At 39.0% G+C, this 24,895-nt stretch overlaps 1 protein-coding gene across 1 annotated transcript in view; it reads left to right on the top strand.

Annotated features, from left to right (window-relative positions):
* Positions 1–4,011, top strand: part of COLEC10 (collectin subfamily member 10) — a 58,646-nt gene extending 54,635 nt beyond the window's left edge. Inside the window, exon 6 of the mRNA XM_036740821.1 lies at positions 1,914–4,011. Within this exon, the coding sequence (XP_036596716.1) occupies positions 1,914–2,302 (389 nt within the window). The 3' untranslated portion in view covers positions 2,303–4,011. The remainder of the gene's footprint in view (positions 1–1,913) is intronic.
* The last annotated feature ends 20,884 nt before the right edge of the window (positions 4,012–24,895 follow it).

Raw genomic sequence — 24,895 nt, 5'->3', positions numbered from 1 at the left:
TGCTCTTTGCCTGGGGGAGGATAAATCAAATGTCATAAATTTTCATCTTTGGCCTCTTTCTGGCACAGCCACCAATTGTACCTGAAAACCTAAAGCAACTCTGTAAGGTAAAAACATGATTTTAATTTGGCTCAAATATGGCTCAAATAGGAAGGAAGTGAATTCAGAAATAATACTCTCTAAGAAACTTAAAGTAATCAGTAATTGAACAAAAGCACCTGAAGACCAATCTCAATTGTGAAATACCTCAATAAAGTTTTCATAGAACATCATAGTTCTGTGAAAAGGTCTGATAAAGACTTTTTAAGTGCACAGAGAGCTGGAGATCCAGGATTAGGGAATCTGGGCCTTGAGCTCAATTCTAGCATGGACTAGCTGTTTGGCCTTTGGTAAATCTGTTAAATATTTTATGCCTTATTACACCCTCCTATAAAATGGGGATAATTATTGCCTCCTTTCTTCTCCCCCCTCCACCCCTGATGGCAACTTCCAAGGTACTTTATTAAAGACATAACAATGGCTTCTATTGTTTTGGGGAGTACAGTACTTCCTGACATCAAGGCAGGTACTAACAGAGCAACTGTTAAATCTACAACCCACTAATTGTTCCCTAGTGGACTGGATGAATTAATGAGCTTCCTTTACATGCCTAACTTTTAAAAGAACAGGAATTTATGCACTGCAGAGGATTCAATTCAAAATTCAGTAGAATCATATTACAACAATGATGAGGGGGGGAAAAAGCCAGGTTAACAACTTTGGTATAAGCTTCCAATTTGATACTGATGTTGTTGTTAAATAGTTTCAGTCATGTCTTCATGACCCCATTTTGGGATTTTCTTAGCAAAGATACTAGAGTGGTTTGCCATTTCCTTCTCTAGCTTATTTTACAGAAGAGGAAACTGAGGCAAACAGGATTAAGTGACTTGGCCAGGGTCACACAGCTAGTAAGTTTCTGAGGCTGGATTTGAACTCATGAAGATGAGTCTTCCTGACTACTAGTCCATTGCTTTATCCATTGCACCACCTAGCAGTTATACTGATAGAAAATGATAATAATAGCTGACATTTATATAAAACTTCAACATTTGCAATTTATACATAATATCCCATTTCATACCCAATAGGTTGTTACAATTCTGAATCCTACAATCATATGCTTTTTTTTGCAATGGGGTATGATTTGGACCATGGAATTAATTCAATTTCTGATATAGACAGGAATTTGCCCAAGATGTTCCCTGGTAGCCCCCTTTTTCACAAACTTAAAATAAGGTGATGAGAGAAGGGAGTTTTAAAGCATTTAATTCACAGAAGAATTGATACTGGTTTTGCTTGTCTGTTGCATTTCGATTTCAGATATGGATCAGCTCCGTTAGGTTGCTCTCTTCATGATTTTATGCTAACATTTAGCTTGTATCTTCAGATCTTGGGGGTTAGAGTAGCAGCAGTGATAGCATTAAGAAATCAGGTCCAAAAATGGCTGAGTTGAAAGAGAGTAGTCCTCTCTAAGGGCATGCTCATTGCTTGCCTAAATCCAGACATAGTCTTGTGTCTGGATGGAAGTGAACACCCCAGGTGATCAGCTGTGTGCCTCACAGCATTCTACTGTTTCATTCATTTTGTTTAGTCTAGCTCACAGCTGGAATACTGGACAGGCGGGCTCATGGCAAGAATACTGGGTGAGAGGACTCATAGCTGAAAGTCTGGATGGAAGGGTTTGCAGCTAGAATGCTCAGTAGGAGGCCAGGAAAGGAAAAACAAAGTATGGTTGTCCTTATTTTTTTAAATCAAATTAACAAAATCTGAGCTGAAAAAAACTTCCACCATTAATATTTTATTATCATTAATATTATTTGTTGTTGTTCCTTGTCAATATGAGTAAGTCCGTTTGTGTTTTCTTCCCTCCAAAGTCATAGCTGGGATTAAGGAAACAGATGAAAAATTCTATTACATTGTACAAGAGGAGAAGAGCTACAGGGAGTCCCTGACCCACTGCCGAATCCGTGGAGGAATGCTAGCCATGCCCAAGGATGAGAGGTCCAATCAAGTGATTGCTAAATATGTCTCAGACAGTGGCTTCTTCAGGGTGTTCATTGGGGTGAATGACCTAGAGCGGGAAGGGCAATACGTGTTCACAGACAACACTCCACTACAGAACTACAGCAACTGGAAGGAGGGTGAGCCCAGTGACCCCTATGGCCATGAGGACTGCGTGGAGATGCTGAGCTCTGGCCACTGGAATGACACGGAGTGCCACCTCAGCATGTACTTTGTCTGTGAATTTGTGAAAAAGAAATGATCTTCTGGTACCACTTCCCTATGGTTATGACTAAACTTTGGAATAACCTTTTTTACTCAATATGTTTTGATTCCTCTCCCCACCCCCGCCATCATAAGCAATGTCAGGTTGAAGCTTGGGATATTCATAACCACTCTTCCCTTTAGTGCTAAAAACAAAAACAAAAACAAACCAAAAGAAACAAGTGAAAACTTTGCCGTTACTGACTAAAACCCTCACCGGATAACATGGGCATCTAGGGAAGGTTTAAGTTCGTGTGCGTATACAATTTTAGATTAGACTATCTTTTTGAAATTTCTCTACTTTGTTCCTTATCCTACCAGGGGTCTTAGAGGAGTCTCATGGGAAATCGAGCAAGTGACCAGCGACCTTCCAAGTATTCATTCATTCACACTGACTTTATTATAGTTCAGACTCTCATCACCTCTCACTCAGACTCTTACAATAGCTTCCTAATTGGTCTCTCTGCTCTCACTCTTCCCTCTCCAATCCATTCTACACACAGCTGCCAAACTGGTGTTCCTCAAACACAGATATGACCATATTGCTACTTTACTTTGAAGTCCCTATTATCTCTAGGATAAAGTACAAAATTCTCAATCCACCACTAAAAGGCCCCGTATAAATTGGCTATCACCTACCTTTCCATTTTTGATTCCTATTACTTCTCTTCACTGCAGGCTTCATTGCAACTAGCTTGACACCACATTCCATCTCCTGTCTCAGCTTCTTTGCACATTATGTCTCCTGGGTCTGGAATATATCCTCTCCTCATTTCTGGCTCAGAACATTCATAGTTTCCTTCACAGTTAAACTCAGGTGCCATGTATTAAACAAAATTTTCTTGATCCTTGTAGTGACTTGTCAGTCAATCAGTGAAAATACTTATTATGTGCCAAGAATTTCTAAGTGCTGGGAATACCAAAAAAAAAAAAAAAAAAAAAGACAGACCCTGCTCTTGAAAAACTCACCTTCTAATTTGCTGAGCAAGAGAAGAGCTACAGGGAATTAATGGACAAACAACTATATACAAACAAGCTAAATACATGATAAATTTGAAGTAACCAATAAAAGGAAGGCACTAGAATTAAGGGTGATCAGAAAAGGCTTCCTTTAGAAGGTGGCATTTTATCTGGGACTTGAAGGAAGCCAGACAAGCTAAGAGGCAGAGATAAGGAAGAAGAGAATTCCATGCATGATGGGGGAGGCGGGAACGATAAAAGTGCCCATAATCAGGAGATGCCCTGTTCAGATCACAGAGTACCTGGGGGAGTGAAGACTGGAAAGTTGGGGGGAGGGGACAGGTTATGAAGGGCTTCAAAGTCCTCCAAAGAGAGGGATTTATATTTGATCCTGAAAGTGGTAGAGAGCCACTGGAGTCGATTGAGTAGGAGTAGGGATAACATGGTTCTCATTTATACTTTTGGAAAATCACTTTCTCCCTCCCAAAATTCCTTGATCCAGAGCTGGAAGGGATCATCAAAGTCATTAAGTTCCAATCCCTTCATTTTCCTGAGGAAAACAGATTTGTAGTACTTTCTATATAAAGAGTAAGAAACAATCTATTCCTTCAATCAGTTTATATCCTAGTAAGAAAATAAGATATGCCAAAGTTGAAAGTTAAAGAATAGCAAACATTGGCCACACCCCTTCTTTTATTCTCTTAATCTAATCCCCACTGATGACAAATAAAATTTCTTGGTTTTAAACTTATGTCTGTAGAATAATGCTTATCTTCTGATATACAGCCCAGACAATTAGAGTTGTATCACAGAGATATGTCTAGAGAAAGTTTGAATGTGAATTTATTGAATCTTGGAAATTATGCTTTGAACTGCAAAGCAAAAAAGTAAAAAGTTTTCATGTGGAACATAGACATAGACAGTACAATAAAACTTACCTAGAGCCCTGTAATCTGCCACTATAGCCAAGGTCTAGGACATTTATACAGGCTAATTAAATGCAAAGGCAAATGCAGATACTATATTAAGCTTAAGCCACTTAACTATAGTTGAGAATATGCCAACTCGTTATAAGATATGATGGGATAAATGAGCTGATGATGATGAGCCCAAGTCCCTACCCTTCCATTAACTAGGCCATGTGATGTAGGCAAATCATTTAACATATCTAAACCTCAAGTTTCCTCATTTGTAAATTGAGGGGGGGGGGTGGAGTAAATGGTCTTTACAGTCTATTATAGCTCTCTAACATACCCTACAATTTTGGATTTTACAGAATCAATGTTTTAAAAATGCACATTTTTCTTTATGAAAATATCCTTCAAAATGATTCCCTATTCGATACTTTAAAGAATGAGAACCTGTGATGCACTTGAATTATGACTTACCAAAATCTGAATTGCACTTAACTTTTCAGAAACACACACCCTAGACACATATGTATAGTAGAATTCTCAAGAAAGAATAACAAGCAGCTTACTGCCTTGGCTTTGGAGGGGGGGTAGGGAGGCAGGCTGAGAGGTCAGTTGAGTGGATTTACAGCAGATGGACAGCACTGCAGGAAGCCATGTCTAAAGTGGAGGAGTGCCCAAGTGAAATAGCTGAAAAATAGAAGAAAAGCCAGATCTCAGATTCCAGATAAGCTGGGGTTGGAGCTAAGGATAGTAATCAGGTCAGAAAGGAGATGGACCAAGTAAGTGGAAAGGTCCAATAAAGTTACAAGAATACATTCCCTAGGTCACAGAGCTCAATAACCTTCCCGATTGGCACTCCTTTTATGTGGGCATGAACCAATCAGAAATGGAGTTGGATGGGACCTCACAAGTCAATTGGTCCAACCTGTAGCTTACCTAAAAAGAGTTCATCCAACTTCCACTTGAACACCTCCAGTGATAGCAAACCTACTGCCTCCTAAGATGGAATACATTCCTCTTTTGGAAACTTCTAATGTAAGAAAATTTTTCCTTATGCAAAATCTGCCTCATCTGCACAATTTCTACCTGTTGTTTCCAGTTTTACACGCTGATAAGAACTAGATTAATCCCTTTTCCACATTATCCCTTCAAACTTTTGAAGGCAGCTCTCATGTGCTTCTTATGTCTTCTCCCCTTCAGTCTGAACATCTCTAGTTTCTTCAACCAATCCTCATATAGCATGGAGGTGTACAAAATGAGGGATGCTTGCAGAATCAGTCACAAAATCTCAGAGTTGAAAGGGCCTTCACAAGCTAACAAATCCCACCCCAAAATAACCAAGGATCTCCTCTTTGACATTAATTAAAAGTAAGTATTTAGCCTCCACTTGAAATTCTCCAAAGAGAAGAAACCCACTACTTCCTAAGGTAGTCAACTGAATTTTTTTCTGCTATGCTGAAATTTGCCACTCCACACATTCTACCTACTGTTTCTTTTTCTGCCCATGGTCAATACTATCCCTTCTTAATTCTTAAAAATATCCTGGAATTTGACATGTAGAAATAATTAACACAAATCTAAGAAGCAGCATAAGAAAATATATAAAGCTAATTTCAAAGTAAAGAAGATGTGGTTTCAAGGCACATGTCTGGAGCACCCTACAAAAATGATTCTGGGCAAGTTACTTAACCTCTCTCTTGGCAATTCTCTAAGGCAATAAAATGCAGAGAAAGTATCAACCTGCATTGGTGGAGAATTTCCCTTACCTGAGAATCACCTGTACCAATGAGATGGCAGTTTTAGTCCCTATCCCTATGAGAAACCAAGAACCATTCCCCAATAGTTAAGTGACCAAAGGCTATGAAGAGTTCTTAAAGTAGAATTGTAAACTGTTAACATTCCTATGAAAGATTATTTTGAATATTAGTAAGAGGGAGAGAGTCAAATAAAGACAATTCTGAGATTTCATCTCACACTAAGCAAATGGGCAAAGATTACCAAAAAATGGCCAGTCATTGGTAAAAGGGCTAAGGGAACAATGAATAAATAAATGAATAAAATTATTAAGTGCATACTATGCGCCAACTCTTCTGCTAATACAACCAATCAGAATAGTCCTTGCCTTCAAGGACCTTACATTTTAATAGAGGAAGACAACACACATAGAGAAGTGGTAGCCAGGGTGCTTTGGAGAGGGAAGTCAGTGTCATAGGACAAATGGCTAAAGGACATAGGACAATGACTGAGTATTGAGATGTCCTTTCCAGAAATAATAGTGCTGATTTCATTACTATTCTCACTGCTGGAACTGGAAAAGGGAAAGATGTAAGAAGGGAACACGTGGTGGCATAGCATGGAGATAAGCAGACTAATAAATACATTGTTGATGGCAACTGTGAACTGGTCCCACTGTTCTGGGAAATAATTTAGAATGCAAAAGTGACTATAATGTCCAAACCCTTCCATTCATATGTACTACTTTTAGACATACACCCCAAGGAAGTCAAGGTCAAAAGAAAGATCCCATATATACCAAAATATTCACAACAGCACTTTGGGGGCATGCATCATTTGGGGGATGACGAAACAAATTATAGGATACAAATGCAATAGAATGGTACTGCTGCTGCAAGAAATAACAAATATGATGAATTCAAAGAAATACAGGAAAACTTATAAGACCTGATGCAGAGTAAAGTATGTAGAACCAAGAAAACAATTTACACAACAACCTAAACAATGTAAACAAAAAGAAAAACAAATGAAACTTAGTGTTGTAGAGAAGAAATGAAGAAAGTATATCTCTTCCATGCACTGGAGAGCTGGGAGCACATCAGTATATGTTGCGAGAAGTGATTGCCCTGACAGTTTGCTTAACATTTTTTTTCCTTTTTTACAGGGGAAGAGTTCCTAGGGAGGATGGGGGTATATTCATGAGCGATTATGATATCAAAACACAAGGCATCAATAATAACAAATAAAATATATATAGGAGGAAAATAGAAGAATCACAGACATACGAGTATTACATCAACAATTCTATTTCATAACAATATAGGATCACAATGAGGCATTCTAACAATATAAAAAGTGGTGGACACTAAAATCTGGAGACCTTGGTTAAAGTTCAAGTTTCATTATTGATTAGCCATGTGACCTTGAAAAAAATCACACATGCTATCTGTGTCTCAGTCTTCCCATCTACAAAATACAAATTTTTGACTTGATTTTTTTTTCTCACATCCTTTCTAGTTCCAATGTTCTGAGATTCTAGAAAGGGCAATATATTCCTTGGTACTTGGAAGATACTCCTTGTTCAGACAAATTTATGGTGAACACTGATCAAGTTTGGGACAGCTCATCCAGACAAACTATCCAAATCAATTCATGAAGTGTTTTTGCTGGGTTTCATCATACTTTGGTATACAGGTAGAGTCAATAGTCATAAACATTTATTAAGCACCTGCTATGAGTCAGGCACTGTGCTAAGTACTGGAGGATACACATAATAAGAAAAAAAGACAGCCCTGGTCCTTAAGGAGTTTATGATCTAATGGAGGAAGACAAAACATTAAAAAAAAAAGCTGGAAGGAGGGTGGGGAATGTGCCCTATGGTAGAGAAGTCAGTCAAAGAAATCTCAAGGTAGTGCAAATAGACTAGAAATGAGTAGATTTTTGAGCTGATATCTCTCTTTAAATGGAGATTAGGAGTTGATGGCCCCACCCTCTAATCAAAGAGGCAGAGTGTAGTGACGAGATATTAAGGCCAATCTTACAGGATGTTAAAGTTTTCCCAGTAATGAGCCTCTGGGAGCTTGGTGGAGTCAGAGAAGGCCCAATGTAGACAGGTGAGAAATGAAAAGGCATGAGCCTCCTGGTCAAAAGGGTTAACTAGATAGATAGCTAAAATCCCTGACACAAGCTAAACCCATGCTTTGGTCAAGGGTTTGTTTTGTCAGAATCATCCAGTTGGGGAAATTATGGCACAACTCTATAAAAGGTGACTCAGGATTTGAAAAATGCTCAAAGGAGGAATAAAGGAATTTTCAGGACATTAAGCAAAATGAAGATAATCCATTAGAATGGCATGACTGACCATGTTAGCCTAGGGCTAGCTGGCAAAAAGGACAGAAGTTTTTAAAAAGGAAAAAAATAAAATCGATCATAATAACGAATTAAAGAAGATAGAGCAGGGATGGGCAAATTACTACCCCACTTGCAACCTTTTTTTTTTAATCACCTGCAAGCTCAGAATAGTTTTTTTTTTTTTTTACACTTTTAAATAAAACCTTATTTTAAAATGTAAAGCTATTCTTATCTCTCAGGTCATATAAAAACAGGCAATGGGACAGACGTGACCCATAGGCTATACTTTGCTGATTCCTGCTCTAGAGCATAAAGAGAGCATTTTTTCTGTAAAAATACTGATTATTATCCCTACAAAGAAAGATGAGTAATCAGATATTTAGAGCTTGAAGGAACCATGGAGGCTAGTTCTACCCCAACCTTCCCATATGGAAACTGAGGCTCAGAAGAGTTAGGTAACTTGCCCTAGATCACTCAATCAACACTGTTTACTCTGTCCCAGACAGTGTGGTAATTGCCAAGGGGACAAAGAAAATGTGAAAATGGTCCCTGCCCTCTTGGTGATCTCTCCCATGGTAATCTTCCAAGTAGTATCACTATGAAAAAGATTCCCAGATCTACACGTGCAACCTGAGTCTCTTTCTTGAGCTTCAGTACATCTAAAGGACTTTAAATTTTAATAAGGGAGACAGCATATACTTACATGAGTACATCCAAGACAAAGTAGAGAAAAGGTAATCCCAGAGGAGAAAGTGGGAGCAGCTGGCGGAGGGTTGGTGGGTGGGCAGGCTGGGGAAGACTTCCTAGAAAAGGTGGAATTTGAGCTGAAAGAAGTTAAAGATTCTAGAAGCTAGAGGTGAGGATGAAGAGTGTCCCAGAAATATGCAGCCATTGCAAAAGCACAGAGATGAGAAATGGAGTTTCACTTGTGAGAAACAGGAAATCAGTCATTATATCTGGACCATAGAGCCTGCACAGGTGAGTAAATTAAGTAGGAGGAAGGTGGAATGGTAGGAAGAGGGCAGGTGGTCAAGATTTTAAAATGCCAAAGAAAGGGCTTCACATTTGATCCTGAAGATAAACAAAGCCACTGGAGATTATTGGGTGCAAGTAGGGGAGATCACATGGTCAGATGAACTTTAGCAAAAATCTCTTTGGCTGGGAAAGGTGAATGGATTGGAGAGAAGAGAACCTTGAGGCTATTGCAATTGTTCACATAGGAGTGATGAGGGTCTAAACCAAGGAGGTAGCTTTATGAGAGAAAAGAAAGCGACATATAAGAGGTGTTGTGGAGATGGAAAAAACAAGATTTGGAAATGGATCAAATATGTGGGGTGAGGGAGAGTGAGGAGTGGATTTTGTCCATGGGGCTTTCTTAGCAATGATACTGGAGTGGTTTGCCATTTCCTTCTCCACTATATCCCCATTTCTCAGATGAGGAACTGAGGCAAATGGAGGTTAAGTGACTTGCTCAGGGTTGCATAACTAGTAACTGTCTGAGGCTGGATTTAAATTCAGATCTTCTGACTCCAGGTCCTGTGCTCTATCCACTGTACCACCTAGCTGCCATAACAATAAGGAAGTCAAATGAGGGATGGGTTGAGAGAAAAAGAAAACATACTTTGTTTTGGTCTTTTTGAATTTTAGTTATTTACAAGATATCCAACTTGAAATGTCTAATGGGTGGTTGGAGATGTGCAACTAAGCTTGGAGAAGAGACTTAGGCAGAATATAAAAATCTGGGAGTTATCAGTATAGAGATGATAATTGAATCCATGGGAAAGATCACCAAGTGAGAAGATATAGGGAGAAAGGAGAAGAAGGGTCAGGACCCTTGGTAGACACTGACTAGTGGATGTAGCATGGATGAAGATCCAGAAAAGAAAACCAGAAAGAACCAGTCAGACAAGTAGAAAAAGAAATAGGAGAGAGTGGAGTCATGAAATCTATGGAGGAGTGAGTACCCAAGAGAAGAATATAGTTAATAATGTAAGATATTGCAAAGAGGATGAGGACTGAAACCAGATGATTAGACTTGGGAATTAAGGAATTATGAGACTCTGGAGAGAATAGTTTCAGTGTATTGATGAGATCAGAAAGCAGATTTCAGTTCAGAAGACATTGAGAAGTCTAAAAAACAGAAGTACAAATTGTAGAAGGCTTTTTTCAAGGGATTTAATTGAGAAGAGGAGGAGAGATATAAGCTGATACCTATCAGGGAAGGTAGTATCTTATGATTTTTTTTTTGAGAATTATGGAGACTTAGACATATTGTTAGGTAGCAGGAAAGAAACCAGTACACAGGGGAGATTGCAAATTATCACAATAGGTAGGGTTGTAGTGAGAATAGCCTACTAGAGAAAACCAGAGGGAATGTAGGATCAAGCTTTCCAAGAGTGGCCTCAATTTTTTGAGGTCCTCAGCTGAGAGAGTATGGAGAAGTGATTATGTTAGAGGCATGAGGAGAAAAGAGGAGCTTTGCAAAAGCCACCATAGTGAGTAGGATATCAGTTAGGGAGGAATAAAAAGATTACCTGGCTGCAGTGAGTACACAGTTGAGATTAGATAACATAAATTTGAAGTGGACCTGATTATCACAGTTTGGTAGCATCCTTCACTTGTTAAGCAGATGGTGGGAATTTTATAGGGATTAGCCTTAGAAAGATAGGTAAACAGCAATTGGAAAAGGGGCTAGGGACTAAAGTGTAGGAGACAATTTGCAATGAAACTTGTCTCCTGATAGTAGTGATAGGCACAGGCTTTGAACCCAGATCCTCTATCTTCAGAATTAGTAGTCTTTCTACCATATCACATTATTTCTGTGATAAAACTGCTCCCCAAAAAGTCTCTTTGGAATACTAGAACAGTTCCTTAATTGAAATTCACACCACTCTAGTTCAAGCTTTTATCACCTCTTGCCTGAACTATTGCAACAATCTCCTAATTGGACTCCATCCAGTCTTTCTCTTCTCTCATCCATTCTCCACACAGAAGTCAAAATCACCAGCTGAAGTCAAAGGTACTCATGACATGTCACCCTTGTTCAAGTACCGTTAGTGACTCCTGGTTTTCTCTAGAATAAAATGCAAATTCAGCTTAGCATTTAAAGTTCTCCATAATCTGGCTCTAGTCTACCATTCTAGGCTTTAAAATTATGTTTTGCTTTGTTTTCAATGTTACAGAGGTATATTTGCTGAAAAGGAACAGCAACAACAGAAGTTACAAAGCATTTCTCCCCAAAACCAGGGACACACTCTTCCTCTTCCAACTCAGTCTTTGGAGAAAGTGGAATTGATTTAAAATCATTACTACAAAGAAAATACCCCTACCAGAAATAATATTGCTACAGTGCTACTGCCCTTCCTCAGACATGAGGCCATGTCTAAGAGTACTTGACCCTTTCAGTGACAGAGTCCAACCCTCCATCTCCTCCCCGATTGGTGAGTGCCTGGTGTGGTCCACTCTACCTAGATCCCCCCAATCACACTTCACTTTACATTCCAACCATCATCTTGCCAGGTGCCTGCAACTAGTTGCTTCTTCCACCTCCCCTTTCCAGTACTAGAACCAGAATCTAGTCAATACTGTAACTACCACTATGAAGGTCATGTTGGCTATTCTACTCCATTTACCATCCTTGCATATTTCCAATATAAATTACCCCTCACAAGCCAACACTTTCCTAGATTCCTTAATTGAAATTAAAGTTTATTAAAATATAAGTTCCTTGAGGCCAGAAATTGTCTTTGCTTTCCTGTTCGTACATGTAGCAAATACCATAGTGCTTGGTACGTTTTGTTGTTTCAGTCCTTTCAGTCATGTATGACTCTCTGTGACCCCATTTGGGTTTTGTTTGTTTTTTTGCAAAGATACTGGAGTAGTTTGCCATTTCCTTCTCCAGCTCTTTTTACAGTTGATGAAACTGAGGCAATCAGGGTTCAGTGACTTGCCCAAAGTCACATAGCTAGTAAGTGTCTGAGGCTGGATTTGAACTCAGGTCTTTCTGACTCTAAGCCTGGCACTCTTCCACTGTGATACCTAGCTCCCCTGAATGGTATAGTAAGTGCTTAGTAAGTGTTTTTTCTTTATTTATTCACTAATTCATTTATTTGGGGGAGGAAATTCTTTATGGAAAACAGTTTACACAGTCCTTTGTTCTTCACAATGTATCCTTAGCTCAAAAAATGTCTCCTTGTTAATTATTACAGACCATATTACACAAAACACTGGAAATATCAAGGTTTAAAACATTGGTGTACTGGACTGTTAAATTATTTGCATGCTGATATAGCTCACAAAGGGCAGCTAGCTGGCACAGTGGATAGAGCACCAGGCCTGAAGTCAGGGTAACTCATCTTCCTGCATTGAAATCTGACCTCACTTATGTGACCCTGGGCAAGTCACTTAACCCTGTTTGCCTCAGTTTCTTTATCTGTAAAATGAGTTGGAGAAGGAAATGGAGAACCATTGCAGTACTTCTGCCAAGAAAACCCTAAATAGAGTCACAAAAAGTTGGACATGACAGAAACAACTGAACAACATAGACCACAAAATCTTTGTATTTCCATGTTCCTGATTTAAGTAATTCCTCTCACAGTCAAAGCTGTAAAGTAATACTTTAGACTAATATAGGTTTTGATTCACCCCATTCATGATGGGTATCACTTGAGGATTCCAAAGTGGGTCACAAGACCAGTGGCACAAACATTGTAGAAACAAGTCATGGTCTCCTTTATAAAGCTTGAGACATTTCCCTGGCCCTGGGCATTTAAGCTTGACCATTGAAGGTAAGAGAATTCCACAGAAGACGAGGGTGATCAGATGGGTCAACAGTAAGAAGAAGTTCAAAGTTTCAGCTGTGATTTTGCTTCCGTCCTTCTGCGTGGCCTCCAGTGAGTCATTTAATTTTGCTGGATACTTATAAAGCCAATATCCATAAATTCAACTGTGTGGGAAAGAAGAAAAAAAATGAGACTACCTAAATCATAGCTCAATAAAGCATTTCCAGGGATGCTGGATAGCCTTAAAACCTGAGAGCATTTCACACATTCCTCAAAAGGGGCAGAGCTGTTCAGACATTTAAGAAATCGAGCTCACCACTGCATTCTGTCTTCCAGAGAAGACAAGGAAAATGAAGTCTGAGACTGGGAAATAATCTTAATACTGATAAAAAGAGTTTTACAAGGAAACTTGTGGAAGCCCAAATCCTGCACACAGTATAAGGACACTCCCTGAGAAGGCTGAGGAGCTGCCCGATGAGAAATAACTGTGCCCCGGTGTAGAGAGGACAGATTATGCAATTTGGACTATTGGCTCCCGGCTTTTGTGATTTAGGGAGCACAATGTGAAGGGAAAATAAAGAGTATAATCTCCTTTCTAAGGGCACCTTTTGTACTCTCAGGGAAAAATATAAATGAGTGTATTACCAAGACAGAGGGAGGCCTGCTTTTCTGTTTGGGATTCTGAATGCATTCAGCTCCCTCTACTGTGGAAATACTAGACTAAACAGGGCAAAACCCTATCAGATTATTGCTGGACAGTTTTAACTGACTGACATGGCTTTCTCTGTGGTAGAGTGGAGTGGTAGATGGGGACTTGGCCTTAGCATCAGAGAGATGTGGGTTCAAGTTCTAACTCAGACACACATTAACCAGGTGTCTGGGAGTGAATCATTTAACCCCATTTTCAATCTGCAGCCTATTTTGTTTGGGTAAATTTAATTAAATTCTCCTTAATCTTAATTCATTCTTTCTATTGATTATCTCTAATTTATCCTGCCTACATCTCTTTATACATAGTTGTATAAATTTGTGTCTTACATTAGACTATGAACTCCTTTCTCACCTCCACCTCCTAGAATACCTACTTCCCTTCAAAGCTCATTTAAAATGCCTTTTCCTACACCAATCTTCTCCTGATATCTGTTGGCTACAGGTGCCTTTCCACACAAATTACCTTGCATTTATTTTGCATATATTTGTATATGCAAATTATATTTATACATTATTATATATTATGTTATTGTATTGTTTATATTTATATATTTGCATATATTTATAAGTGCACATTTTATTTATATATGTATATTATACATTACATTAGATTTTGTTTATGTATCACACGTTTATATGTGTACATGTTGTTTCCTGATAGAGGTAAATTACTTGAGGGCAGGGGATTTCACTTTTGTCTTGGTATCCCTAGCATCTATGTGCCTGACACATAGTTAGTACTTAATAAATGCTTGTTTGTTTGATTATTTATGTCCTTGATGATGTCTCGTGTAGGAAAAATACTCCTAGTATAAATAACACTTATAACTATTGTAATGTGCCCTCAGCGCTTCTCTCTCAGACTTATACTGATATGAGCAAATGAGGTCCGCAAATAAGAACTGCTACCTTGGATCTGAGGGGTAACCCTGAGAGGTTATACACTGTATATAGTATGATTCATAGGCTCTAACCACTGTGTTTACCATTCAGCCAGTAGACTTAATTAGCTCTTAGCAAAGATAGTTATTCAAATTGCCCAGCAAACAGAGTAGTTATAAAACATGTCTCCCTACCCACCTCCTTAAACCCTGAGGCCATACTTTTCCACAAATACACTCAGAATCTGTGGGTGGATGGGGAGCAGAAAGAAAAGGGAGTGTATTTATTAAGCTCCTATCTGGTGTCAAGCACTGTGCTAAGTGCTTTATATGCCCTGTAAATATGAGTAATATGAATACTTCTTTTGATTTTTATTCAGTAATTGCCAGAGATCCATCATATCTACTTTTTCTAAAATTGTATTCAGGACCTTAACTTCTTTTTTGTTTGTCGTTTCTTTAGATTTGTCTAAGTCTGAAAGAAAACATTCAGGTTTGAACTAAAATAGTTTTGCTACTTCTCTCTGTAATTCTATTAGCTCTTCCTTGCCATGTAATTCAGTGAAAATGTATAAAGTATTGGTAATATTTCACTGATGTTGGTGCTTTTCAGCATAATGTAGTTGTCTTGTTTATCTCTTGTAACTAATTTTTAGTGCTACATTGTTTACTCTCTCACCTTACCCTTACATTTTCTGAAACATACCTTAATTCTGTGTGAACCTTTATGTTTCAAGTGTTTCTCGAAAACAATATTTTTCCATTGTTTGGAATATGTTTCCTATGTCATGTTCTAAGCTATTTAGTCCTTATTTTTTTTCAGTAGTTCTAATTTCATTTTCATTTCACTTAGCCACTCTTGGAGTTCTTGTGGGCAAGTTTTTCTTTTCTCCAAGGCTCAGCTTATACTTGTGGAAATTCTTTTTTCTATTGCTCCTTGGGCTTCATTTAACCCAGAAGAGTCCTTCATTATATTTAGAGTCATCTTCTGTTTACTCCTATCTCTGGCTTGAGATACGAGTCCCTGGATTGAGGCTTTAGGCCAGGGCGAGATACTACCTGCTCCCTCACTGTAGGTAGGAACAGACTGGACTTGTCTGTTCTATATCATCTATAAGCTAAATACCATTTGGCTAGGGCAAGGGCCCTCTCTCTGCCATAATCCTTGATTTCCACCTCTTGCTTCTACCTCTTGGTGTCCCTACATGTGTGCTGGGCTTGACTCTTTCTCTGCCTTCTTTTCCTTACACAAAGGGATTTCGGCTCTGTCTCTTCTTGTAGCTCTGATGAATGTCAATCAGATGTCTTTGATTTTCCTGGTTTCTGGCCTCCTGCAGGGTGGTTGTGTTTGTCCTGCTCCCCCGCCCCCCACCCCAGGTTGTGTTTGTCCTTCATTTTCAAAGAGGACTGTGGCATCAGAGAAATTACAACATGACTTGCAGTTGACTTTGATTTGAGTGAGGGAGGGCTATGTAAGGTCACCAGCCTCACTTTCTCCTCCAGAACCATCTGGATCCAGTGACCAGATATTCATCTGGATGACTGGAGATTGCGGTGGGAGACCCTGGCCCTTTTAGGCTAAGGTCTTTGCATGTACTCACTTAGAATGAGGTAAAGACCATTCAGTGAATAGGCCTCTTTACGAAATGAGTCAAGGGATGGCCCCTTTAATTAGAAAAAAGAAAAAAAATCAAGCTGGGAGCGGAAGATCCTCAGGGTTGCTGTCCCAAAGAGAAACAGTTACCATTGACATTCACTGTAAGCCAGCAGGGCCCAAAATACAACCATTAAATGGAGCTTGGGCAGGGAGGGTCCAATATATGAGCTTCAGAGTGAACTGGGTTTAAGGTGTTGTGAAAGAAGAAAGGAAAGAAAGAAAGAAAGAAAGAGAGAGAGAGAGAGAGAGAGAGAAAGAAAGAAAGAAAGAAAGAAAGAAAGAAAGAAAGAAAGGGAAGAAAGGAGGGAAGGAGGAAAGGAAGGGAAGAAAGGAGGGAAGGAGGAAAGGAAGGAAGGAAAGAAGGAAGGAAAGGTGGAAAAGAGGAAAGAAGGAAAGAAAAAAAGAAAGAAAGAAATCTAGCCAGTAAACCCCAAGTTAAGTGGGCAGCTTCTGGCCATCAAAATTTACCTTCCTTTGGAGAGGAGAAGGAGAAAGACAGGGAGAGGGAGAGGATGAGCTGTCTCACACACACACACACACACACACACACACACACACACACACACACACACACAATCTGCAGGTAGTCTGGATACCGTACTGGTCCTTTCTATTTTTGACTCCTACAAAAGGTCCAGGAATCTTGGAAAACCTCAATGATTACGTATTCTTCCCTGCCCTGTCTCCTTGCTCAGTAACCTATGGGGACTGACTCTGTAGGATCCCACTGGTGTCAAGTCCCATTTAGCAGAGCTCACACTGCTTTCCACCTACCTTGGTATGTCCCTCCTCCAAGTGCTCAGAGCCTTCTGTTTGTTTTCTTGTACAGTTCTGGGCTGTGTGTATGAACTAACTGGTGGTTCTCCTTGAACTTCTTTATAATTGTTCCAACTGCTGCCCTTTCAAATGGTTGCTGAGGTGTTGGTCAGGAGAAATGGGTTCCTCTGTGACTTTTCCTGTCAATATCCTAAGCAGAAGTGGCTGATCATTATAATTTCACCGTACTTAGTTTCAATCTGTCAATCTCATTTACATATACATCTGCATGGAGGCAGCTAAGTGGCTCAATGGATAGGGCACTGGCCCTGGAGTCAGGACGACTTGTGTTCAAATTCAAACTCAAGACACTTACTAGCTATGTGACCCTGGGCAAGTCATCTAACCCCAATTGCCTCCAAAAAACCCAGAACAAAACATTTACATCTGTATAGTTGTCACACATGTCTTTTGCCTTATTTTGCTTATTTTACTTTGTATCCATCACTTGATACTCTTCGTATTCATTATTTCCTACAGCATGGAAATATCCAAGCACATGCATATATCACAATTTGTTCCCATCCCGCAATAAATAGGTATATACTGTTTTTGCCCACTATTTGCTACTACAAAAAGTGCTGCTATGAATATGTTGGTCCATGAGATCTTTCTGTCTTTGACTTCCTTGGGGTAAATGCCTAGCACTGAGATCTGTGACTTGAAACATATGGACATTTTAGTTTCTTTCTTAGCACATTTGCAATTTGCTTTCCAGAATTGCTACTAACAGTATGGTTTGAATCTCATTTAAAAGCTTAGGCTATGAGTTAAATCTTGTACACTAATCATAGCCAAGTGAGGGTGGGATGGCAAGAATATGAGGGCAAAAATTTATGATCCCTTTAGAAATATGTGACTTGTCTCAGACGCTATCAAAGTATGGTTTTGTTACCTCCTGATAATAATTTTGTAAGTTCATGTGACTGTTAGGTCTTTGGCCAATGCTCTCTCTCGGGGGGCTATTTTATAATGTATGCTGAGTGGGATGCTGTGATAGGTGGCATATAAATATTATTGAGAATGTGTCCCCCAGCAGTGTAAATGATGCTTAAATCCATGAGAGTTTTCCCTACAGATGCAGAATCTGCCAGACCCTTGAGATTCTTGTGTCACAAAAAGAGGTTTCTTAAGTTTTCAGCTATGCAAAAAATTAAGGTACAAAAACATTCATTTCCTCTAGAATGGCAATCTGTTCTGTTTTTCTCTGCATTTGTGATTTAAATTTCAGAAATGAGCCAAATGACTCAGCTCACTAAATTACAGAGCATTTTTTTAGAAAACATGTTCTTGACAATGAAGTATATTCTGAAGATCCCTACTATAGAAATTCGTAATAGGTTTGTCTTTTTTTTTTCATATAATTCAAGAACTCTGAACCATGGTTGACCCACAAAAAAGGCGGTATTTAGACTTGTTTTTGTGGTTGTTGTTTAGTCATTTTCGGTCATCTCTGACTCTTTGTGACTCCATTTGGATTTTTTTTTTTTTGGCAAAGATACTGAGTGGTTTGCAATTTCCTTCTTCAGCTCAATTTACAAATGAGAAAATTGAAGTGAACAGGGTTCAGCGACTTACCCAGGGTCACATAAGATACTGTAGTGGTTGCCATTTCCTTCTCCAGTTCATTTTACAGTTGAGGAAACTGAGGCAATCACGGTAAAATGATTTGCCCAGGGTCACACAGCTAATCAGTATTTGAAGCCAGACTTGAACTCAGTTCTTCCTGACTCTAGGCCTGGCACTCTGTCCACCATACCACCTAGCTGTTCAGTATTCTATTCACTACTTTGTAAAACATCAAATGCTCTATGAATGAGGTCTTACTGTTTTTACCAAATGAGATAATGCATGAAAAGCACTCCGTGACTTTAAAGTGGTACATAAATGTGAGTTATTATTCTACGATAGCTGACTTTGCACATTTAAAAGGGTAAAGCTGTTCAGCTGAGAGCACAAAGATGTATATTTGTACATTCATTTAAAATGGAAGAAATCTTATTGAAGACTAAAATACAAAAGAAGAAACATTAAACAAATTTCAACAGTGACAACTAAAATTTGTTAAATATTGGCGATTAAAACAGAAATACTAAAAGAAACTAATAAAAATATTTTATCGTGATGTTCACTGGATTTATTCATCATCCTGGCTATACTCTAATCCTCAGTACTTCAAAGGTCCAAAAGGTCAAAGGTATGAATCTATCAAACTAAAAGATAACTCCTTATTAATGATGAGATGAATGGCAAGAGTGACTACGGACAAAAATTTTAATACTTTGCAGGCAATTTTGTGATGAACAGTTAGGAACTCATTTAGTCTGGTCCTTGAAGGACATACAGACAGTTCGTCCCCAGGATCGTATTTAAATTGATTATAAAACTTCCCAGGAGACTTTTATTTTTAAAAGGGGAAGGTAGTTGAGGGGGAAGCCCATTAACAATCCATTATATCTATCTATACACACACACATACACACACACACACATATATGTGTATGTATATATACATACATGCATACACATCTTCCACAACTTCCATAGCATCTAATATTTTCCAATTTTATAATTACATATTTGTGGTTCTCACACAAACGCCCTTTCAGTTATTAATAATGATATATAGCACAATTTATACAGCACTTTGACATTTACAAAGTGCTTTACAAATGTTATTTCATTTAATACATGTAACAACCCTAGTGGTAGATGCTATTGCTAGCTCCATTTTATAGATAAGGAAACTGAGGTAGACAGGGGTTAAGTAACTTGCCTAGGGTCATACGACTAGTAAATGTCTAAGGTTGGATTTGAACTCTTATCTTCCTGATTTCCTGTCCAATGTTCTATCCACTGTGCCACCTAGCTTTTATTTATGCTAAAAGAGTTTTCAGATGTGAGATAGACAACAAGTAATGTTCCCTTTAGAGTCTTAATAGTTTCCACTCCACCCTCACTCCTGCCGTATTTGAATGTGAGAATGATTACAAATGCAAATATAATGTTCTATATAGAGATCATCACACACAAAGGGAAAAGTCAATAAGCATTAATTAAGATTTTACTCTACGTACCAGGCACTGTGACAATCACAGTGGATGGGGAAAAAAAGACAAAAATAGTCCTTGCCTTCAAGTAGGCTAGAGGAAAAATTTGAGCTGAGTGAAGGAACACAGGGACGCTAAGAGGCAGAAACGAAATAGCAATACATAGGGTAGAAGGACAGTCAAAGCAGAGGCAGGGAATGGAGATGTTATGTGCAAACAGGCCTTTGAGGCTGAATTGCAGACCATGTGGAGGGAATTAAAGGGGAAGGAAGCTAGTAAGATAGGAAGCAGTTAAGTTACAAAGAGCTTTAAATGCCAAATAGGGGACTTTATATTTGATCCTTTGGTGAACAGCGAATTTAACACAGTAATTTAATTAGATGCTTAAAGCTACTACCGTCACTTGTCCCTAAAAAATTTACTTGGCGTTGTTGTTTTATCAACATTTTCTATCTATCTATCTGCTGTCCCTCTGATTGTTATCCCCATTTGACTGCTGTCCTTCACCTGTTATCATATGAACACATCGTGTACATGTGTATTTGTGTGTGTGCCTGTGTGTGTATGTGTGTGTGCCCGCGCCCACCTGCGCCTGTTTCCTAGAGGAAGGCTTACGGAGCAGTGGGAAAGACACTACATTTGGAATCAGATAGCAATACCAGAAGATCAAGGAGGATCAGGAAGTAGATTTCTGTTCAAATCCCAGATCTCTCCTACTGTGAGCATGGGCAAGTCACTTAATCCTCTGGGCCTCCATTTTCCTCATCTGTAAAATAATGGAGTTGGACTTATGATGGCCTCTAAAGTCCTTTCCAGTTATAACAGACTATGATGCTAAAGTGGTGTGCATATACAAGCACTAAGAGTTGAATGAGAAGGAGAAGGGAGGATAATAAACATTAAGCACCTACTATGCTCCAGGCACTCTGATTAGTACTTTATATTTTATTTGATCCTCACAACAACCCTGTGAGGTAGGTGCTATTGCTACCCCCATTTTACAGGTGAGGAAACTGAGGCAGGGGTTAAGTGACTTGCAGAGGATCACTCATTTAATGTCTGAGGCTGGCATTGAACTGAGGTCTTCCTGACTCCAGGCCTAGCTCTCTACCCACTGTACCACCTTATAGCCCCAGGATTCTTAGAAATCATCTCATCCAACCTGAGTATTTATTTCATAGATTTATTTTAAGAAGAGAAAAGAAAAAAAGACTGGGTACATCAGGGCAAGGAATAAAATGGAGATGAAGAGAAAATGAAAATCATAGAACAATTTCTCTAGAGGACCATTAGGGGTTAGGGTGAGGGAGAAAGGGATGAGAGGAAGACTAGAGTTCTTAATAAACTGAAGCATGGGAGAAATTCTGAGAACAATAAAAGGGGACAGGGGTGGACTTCTTAAAAGGTGGATTTAGAGTGCGAAGAACAAAGAAGAAATAGACCACTGTTTGAGGCAGGTGGTAAAATCAGGGTTTCTGCTTTCCTGCTGCCTATGAATATCCAGGCTAGTTTTCTAACCACATCACATTCAATTTCTTTTCATGGAGCTGTTTCAGTTAACCTGGATTATTAGCTGCTCCCTCAACTTGACATTTCATTAATCTGTTTTCCTTCCTAATCCTTCCTTTTTTCCTGATCCTTCCTTCCTTCCTTCCTTCAATCCTTCCTTCCTTCCTTCCTCCCTCCCTCTGTTCCCTTCCTTCCTTCCTTCTTTCCTTCCTTCCATCCATCCCCTTCCTTCCTTACTTCATTCCTCCTTTCCTCCCTCCCTCCCTCCCTTGGCCTTCTAAAAGAGAAACAATTACTATTTACATTCACTCCTAGCCATCCAGCCCCAAAAGTAACCATTAAGTGGCATTTGGGCAGGGACTTATTGTTGGCCAATCAATGATAGCTAGAGTGAATTGGGTTTTAGGTGTGTTCTTTAAGAAAGACATCTAGCCAGTAAACCCCAGTAATATCAAGGTAGGCTTCAGCCATAAAATTTGCCTTTCTTTGGGGGAGTACCCTCAGGTCCAGGGCATGACACTGGAGAGGAGGAGAGGAGAGAAGAAGAGAGGAGAGAAAAGGAGAAGGGAGGGGAGAAGAGGAGAAGTGGGAAGGGGAAGAGAGAGGAGGGGAGGGGAGGAAAGAGCAGTGAGAAGAGGGTGAAAGAGGGGAGGGGAGGAGCTGAGTTGCCCAACTAGAACTTGCCAGTTGGGTCCTCATTGGGCAGCTCAGACTACTCACAGGTTGGGTCCTTCACTCTTGAAGAGGACTGTGTTTCTTTTTTTAATTAAAGGGGTGATCCCTTGGCTCACTTCTTAAACATCCCTAATCACTAAATGGGCATTGCCTTAGTCAAATTGAGAACTCAGAAAGACCTTAGCTTAAAAAGGTCAAGGTCTCCCACTGCATCCTGGGTCATCTCCAATTGTCCTGATCTATATCTGGCCACTGGACCCAAATGGCTCCAGAGGTGAAAGTGAGGCTAATGAACTTGCACATCCCTCCCTCACTTAAATCCAATTCACTTGCAAGTCATGGCATCATCTTCCTGGTGTCGTGGTCCTCTTCGAGAATAAAGGAAAAATCACAACCTTTGTCCATCCTTTCTTCTTTCAATTTTTCTATCACTGTCATCATACATATGTACATTTACATATCTTTAAGTTTGATAAAACTTTAAAACATATTTTGACCTCACATAAATGTTCAGATATAGTCACTGAAGATGATAACCCATGCCTGAAAAGCATTCCTTCTTCATTTTGCTTCTCATAATGTTTATATTTCTTTAAGACAGTTCAGGAATCAGCAGCAAAAGTGTCTGGAGCTTTCAGTCCACAGAGAGTAAGGGGGTCAAACAATTGGTCAGAAGGAGATTGCAGAGGTCCTTTTTCTGGCACTGGGTGCAGGACTCTGTTGCATTGCCCTTAGGCAGATCTGGGTTACAGGCCTGGGTTGCACTTCCAGGGTGAGGAAGAGCACTAGCAGACTAGAACTTACAGCTGCAGCGGAGCAAGAACCATGGTCACAATTCCAGGGCAGAAAAGAGTGCTTGTTGTTGCTCTCAGACCAGATCGCAGGTCAGGAGAGTAATAATCACACTTCTTCTTAGATTATATTACCTTGTAAGAACTTATAGACCCCCAGAACTAGCTCTGAAAACAATAGAACAAAAAGCCTGAAGCTTCAGAAAGTACCCCCGCCTCCAGCCCAGGAGCAGAGCCCAACTTTAACGTAAAAATAAAAATAAAGAAATAAACTAGAAAATGAATAAACAACAACAAAAAAGAACTGAACCATCAAAAATTGCTATGATGACAGGAAAGATCAAAACATAAACTCAGAAGAAAACAACAAAGTCAAAACTGCTACGTCTAAAGTCTCAAAGAAAAATGTGAATTGGTCTCAGGTCCAAAAAAAAAGAATTCCTGGAAGAGCTGACAAAGAGTTTTTAAAATCAAATAAGAGAGGTAGAGGAAAAATTGGGAAAAGAAATTATGATGCAAGAAAATCATGAAAAAAGACAACAGCTTGGTAAAAGATGAAGAAAAAAATATTTTTAAAAAACCCTTTAAAAACAGAAAATTCCAAATGGTAAAAAAAGGGAACAAAAACCCACTGAAAAGAACTCTTTAAAAAGCAGAATTGGCTAAATGGAAAAAATATGTACAAAAAATCACTGAAGAAAAGAACTCCTTAAAAAGTAGAATTGGCCAAATGAAAAACAAAAAGGTACAAAAGCTCACTGAAAAAAAAATTTCCTTACAAATTAGAATTGGGCAAGCAGAAGCCAATGACTCCAAGAAACTTCAAGAAACAATCAAACAAAATAATAAGAATGAAAAAACAGAAGAAATTGTGAAATATCTTTTGGGGAAAACAACTGACCTGGAAAATAGATCAAGGAGAGATAATTTAAGAATCATTAAGCTACTTGAAAGCCATGATCAAAAAAGACAAGGTAGTTACAAAGGAAAACTGCCCTGATTATCCTAGAACCAGAGAGCAAAATTGAAACCGAAAGTATCTGCCTTTGAGGATTTTCAAACATAAGACTCAAGAGAAACATAAAAAGGTGAACAGGAAAGAGAAACCTTGAGAGATTCAATAAGGTTAAACTGTTTCCATTCCTACATGGGAAGATGATACTTGTAACTCCTAAGAAAATTTTCTTTATTATGGCAGTTAGAAGGAGTGTACATAGCGAGAGGGCATGGGTTTGAGTTGACTATGATGGGATAGCATCCAAAAAAAAAAAAAAACAAAATTAACAGGTGAGAAAGAAGAATATACTGAGAGAAGGGGGAAAGGAGAGATTGAATGGGGTAAATAATTTTACATAAAAGAGGCAAGAAAGAGCTTTCACAGTGGAGGGGGAAATGGGAGAAATGGGGGGGAGCACTTGAACCAAAGAGGGTATAGCATATATACTTGTATGTATATGTACAAGCATCTATATGGACAAATGTATAAAAATCTATCTTACCCTATGGGAAAGTTGGGGGGAAGGGGATAAGAAGTAGGGGGAGCTGATAGGAGGAGGTGATAGCTAGAAGCAAAACATGTTTGAGGATGCACAGGTTGAAAAAAGAGAGAGAATAGGGTAATTAGGGGGACAAATAGGATGAAGGGAAATGTACAGTAATCATAAGTATAAAAAAATTGATGGCAAGTTTCTTTGATAAAGGTCTTATTTCTCAAATATATAGAGAACAGAGTCAAATTTATAAGAATATGTCGTTCTGCA

The sequence above is a fragment of the Trichosurus vulpecula genome, chromosome 1 (genome assembly GCF_011100635.1).
Source record: "Trichosurus vulpecula isolate mTriVul1 chromosome 1, mTriVul1.pri, whole genome shotgun sequence".
NCBI lineage: Eukaryota > Metazoa > Chordata > Mammalia > Diprotodontia > Phalangeridae > Trichosurus > Trichosurus vulpecula.
This window is presented reverse-complemented; position numbering and strand designations above follow the sequence as displayed.